Source organism: Carica papaya, chromosome 7 (genome assembly GCF_054855325.1).
Source record: "Carica papaya isolate Zhongbai chromosome 7, ASM5485532v1, whole genome shotgun sequence".
NCBI lineage: Eukaryota > Viridiplantae > Streptophyta > Magnoliopsida > Brassicales > Caricaceae > Carica > Carica papaya.
In genome coordinates this window covers 12,400,844-12,404,821 of record NC_142315.1, presented here as the reverse complement: position 1 = coordinate 12,404,821, position 3,978 = coordinate 12,400,844, and the positions used below count along the sequence as shown (strand labels likewise).

The following is a 3,978-nucleotide window of genomic DNA, read 5'->3' as shown; positions in this document are numbered from 1 at the left end:
TTTAGCTTATTTCATATTAAAAATTTATATATACATATGTACATAAAAGAATTTACTGTAGAAGAATTTAATTTGTTGCACGGGCGGCGAAGATATTTTGAAGGGGAGACGAACTTTTTGGCCTTTCTGAGCCTATTGTAAATACCTTTGGAGATAGGGAACTCTCAGTGGCCACTCATTCTTTCCGTGATTGGAGATAAGGAGTGATTCAGAAGAGTTGCAGAGGTTCTTCTAGCTGTCAAATATGTCTTCTACCGCCCATATGCACATGGACCCCCTTCTCTCATTCTTTTCATTACAGTATTTGTTTTTTGGACTCATCTCCTCATTTTCTTTAACCTATTGATCCAGAAATATCCTCCTTATTAATTATTAGTTGATTTTTTTTGGTGAAAATTCATACCTAATTAAGTAAATAACACAGTCCACCTCCTAAAGAAAACACACACAAGGTGCATGCATGTCCCAAGAGCTTCATCTTAAATTTGATGCTGACTCTAAAAGTTAATATGGCCTAGACATCAATGTGATTGCAACATGTGAAAAATCCTTAGCTAACAATCATTCCTTCATTAATATTTATTTAATGATTCAGAGAAGTTATGAACGGCCATTTTCCTCCACCCAATCAAAGAATATAACTTGAAGCTGCAGACGTTAAAATGATAATGAAAGAATACTCAGAAAACAACATTATTATTAAGTCAAATGATTAGCAATGACCTTTCCAGATTCTAGAAAGACGTTCCGTACTCAAAAGAGAGAGAGAGAGCGCATTCACCAAGAAAGACAATGAAAAAGAAAAAGCGAAAGAGAACTCTTGTCATTTTCTGGAGAAAATCTAAGAAGATTACTTGACGACATCCATAACAGCTTGACATCTATTAACTCCAAGTCAGGCTGTAAATTGTGTTACAGTTTATGTACAATATACTGTATGAATATATATAAATTTTTACTGAAAAAATTCCTGAACTTGTGGAGAGGTAATTGAATTTCTGAATTATATTAGGTGCACGTGAATATGCCAAAAAATATCCTCACCTTCCCGGTCTATATATACAAATGGTCTAAAAGAGCATGCAGTGAGAAATTAGAGTGACGACCAGAGGTGGTGATTGGCGAAGATGATTCTCCCTATCTTCTTCTTCATCTCTTCACTCCTCATTTCCACCTCCTTTGGTGCCGTCCAAGACTTCTGCGTAGCCGACTTGTCAGGTCCACAGAGCCCTGCTGGCTTCTCTTGCAAGAACCCAGCCAAGGTCACGGAAAATGACTTTGCTTTCTACCTCGGAAAGGCCGGAAACACCTCAAACCTTATCAAAGCCGCGGTGACTCCAGCATTCGCGGCTCAGTTTCCAGGTGTGAACGGGCTTGGGATCTCCATGGCTCGTTTAGATTTAGCCGCAGGAGGAGTAGTGCCAATGCACACGCACCCAGGTGGATCAGAAGTGCTTGTTGTCGTGGAAGGAGTAATATGCGCTGGATTCATTTCATCTGCAAACACAGTCTATCTTAAAACCCTATACAAGGGAGATATCATGGTGTTCCCTCAAGGCTTACTGCATTTTCAAGTCAATTCAGGAAAGTCTTTTGCGACTGCTTTCGTCTCCTTCAGTAGTTCAACTCCCGGTCTGCAGATCCTGGACTTTGCACTGTTCGCCAACGATTTGCCTTCTGACTTAATTGAAAAAACCACTTTCCTTGATGATGCGCAGGTCAAGAAACTCAAGGCTGTTCTTGGTGGGACTGGTTGATTAAATTGAACTACTTTAATAATTTCGTCTTAGTTTATTAGTTTCATGTTATGGTCATTGTTTAGGTTTAGGATTATGGTTGGTTTCCGTTCACTTTTTTTCTCTAATAATTGATTAGTTTCTGGTGTTATTATTGTGGAGGAATTGTAGTTGAGCTCACGATGAGTGCAGTATGTTAAGTGCGACGTCGTTTGTAATAAGTTACAATTATGTTGAATATTTAGTTTAATGTTTGCATGGTTTTATTTTTATACAAAAAGAAAAAAATATTAAATAATTATTACACAAATGATTGAATTAAAAATAATGTAAATGTAAACGGTGATATTTTATTTGATTAATTATTTTATAAAATTTGCAATCAATATTGAAACAAAAATAATTACCAAAAATTTTTAAATATTACATACTAAAATTATTTAAATAGTATCATAATATTTTTCTTCAAAACTTGTCGACTATTTGTAAAATAGTTATTTCAATTTATTCAATAAAACTATTAATTTTAAATTATTATTTTTAATTTTTGAAATAAAAATTAGTTAACAGAATTTACAATAAATATAAAATTTTTAACAATAAAATTAGAAAAAATTACTAATTTAGCTGCTGAAGTTTGACACTTAATACCATTTGGTCCCTTATATATATATATTTTTTGTTACAATTTGGTCTTTTAAACTTTTTGTTTTGTACTTACATTTTCTAACAGAAAATGTTAAAATAGTTATGTTATATTTAAATAGTTTAAATATTTAGAATAATGATTTTTACTAATTAATTAAATTAATAAATTAATAACAATATTAAGTCTATTTTTAATATTAATTAAATTCATTTTTTTGAGTTTTTTTTTTTTAAGACATCCAAACTTAATGTAATCAATTTAGTTTTTTCTATTAGGAAATAGAAAGAAACTAGACATGTAAAACCAATAGAAAATGTTAAAAATCAAATTATAATGAAAAAAAGTTACAAATCAAATTGTAACAAATGTCAAAATTTAAAGAGTAAATTAGTATTTTGTTCATAAATTTGTTATTATATTCTTATTTTTGAAACAAAAAATTAATAAATTACTAAATATAAAATTAGTAAATATATCATGAAATTATTCATCTATGTAACACCCAACCTTTTTTTTTCTTTTTATTAATTATTATTGTATGAATATAATTATTATTTATGTAATTTTATATTGAATTTAATTTAGTTTAATTTATTTTAATAGAAATAATAATAATAATAATAATAATAATAGATAAAAATTATTTAGAGATTTAATTGAAAACAACTTTGGGAAAAAATGGTGAAAATTTGGGTTCTGAGGGTATTTTTGAAAGAAAAATTAGAAACCGGGGGTCAAAACACAATTTAAAAAAATTGTGCCACGTCAGCTGCTCGGTCAGCAGCCTCGGCCAACCAGGACACGCCAGGTGGCAGAGACGCTGACGCGGAAGGCCACGCAGAGGGGAGCCACGTGGACGATCCGCGTGCGCTCGATTGAACAGCTGAGATCCGTTCCCGCGCGCACGGACGACCAAGATCGAAAGCGCGCACGGACAGCCCAGATTGAATCGTGATGAACGGTGCAGATTCATTTCCTATTTAATCGCGATCGGACGGTCCAGATTAAAAGTGATGGACGACTGAGATCAAAAGCGGATGGGTATAAATAACATTATCCGCACCCAAACCCTAACCCTAACCGCCAAAGCCCCTCGTCAGAGAAGACAGCCCAGCCGCCGGGGAGCCGATTGCTGCCACCCACTGCCGTACTGGAGCAATTTCCAGCCGCCAAACAAGGTAAAAATTCTACCATTTGCTCAGAATTTGATTCTAAACCCACCTATGATCAAATCGGAGTGAAAGCACCGGCCAACTGCCCGAAAAATGCCGCCGAAACTCAGCGGTGCCGTCGCGGGGTATCTCGATTTTTGCCTCCGATGAGGCCCTTTTCGATTCCCGTTCGATGTGATTTTTCCACCATTGTGATCACCGTTTCCTCCTTTACAGGTTGACCTGAGCAAAATACCCAACCGCGACGTAAACCGGAGGAGCTACCGCACTAGAGAGGCCCACCGCTGGTAAGTTTTAGTTTTTTGTATTTTTTCGGCCCACCGAGGGTCCTAAGTGTGTTTTCTCATAAGAACCTATGCAAGTTTGGCTGAATTCGGCCGAAAATGGCCGAAAATAGCCAACCCAAGGTGGATCGCCGCCG

At 35.2% G+C, this 3,978-nt stretch overlaps 1 protein-coding gene across 1 annotated transcript; it reads left to right on the top strand.

Moving 5' to 3' along the window:
* The first annotated feature begins 1,074 nt into the window (after nt 1-1,074).
* GER3 (germin 3) lies at nt 1,075-1,990 on the top strand. The gene has a single exon (XM_022046257.2). It carries the CDS (start codon nt 1,128-1,130, stop codon nt 1,755-1,757), a length of 630 nt encoding a protein of 209 aa, XP_021901949.1. The 5' UTR covers nt 1,075-1,127; the 3' UTR covers nt 1,758-1,990.
* The last annotated feature ends 1,988 nt before the right edge of the window (nt 1,991-3,978 follow it).

Bases quoted from the DNA above. Each gene is read 5' to 3' on its own strand.
- GER3 (XM_022046257.2), top strand. From the start codon at position 1,128: ATGATTCTCCCTATCTTCTTCTTCATCTCTTCACTCCTCATTTCCACC.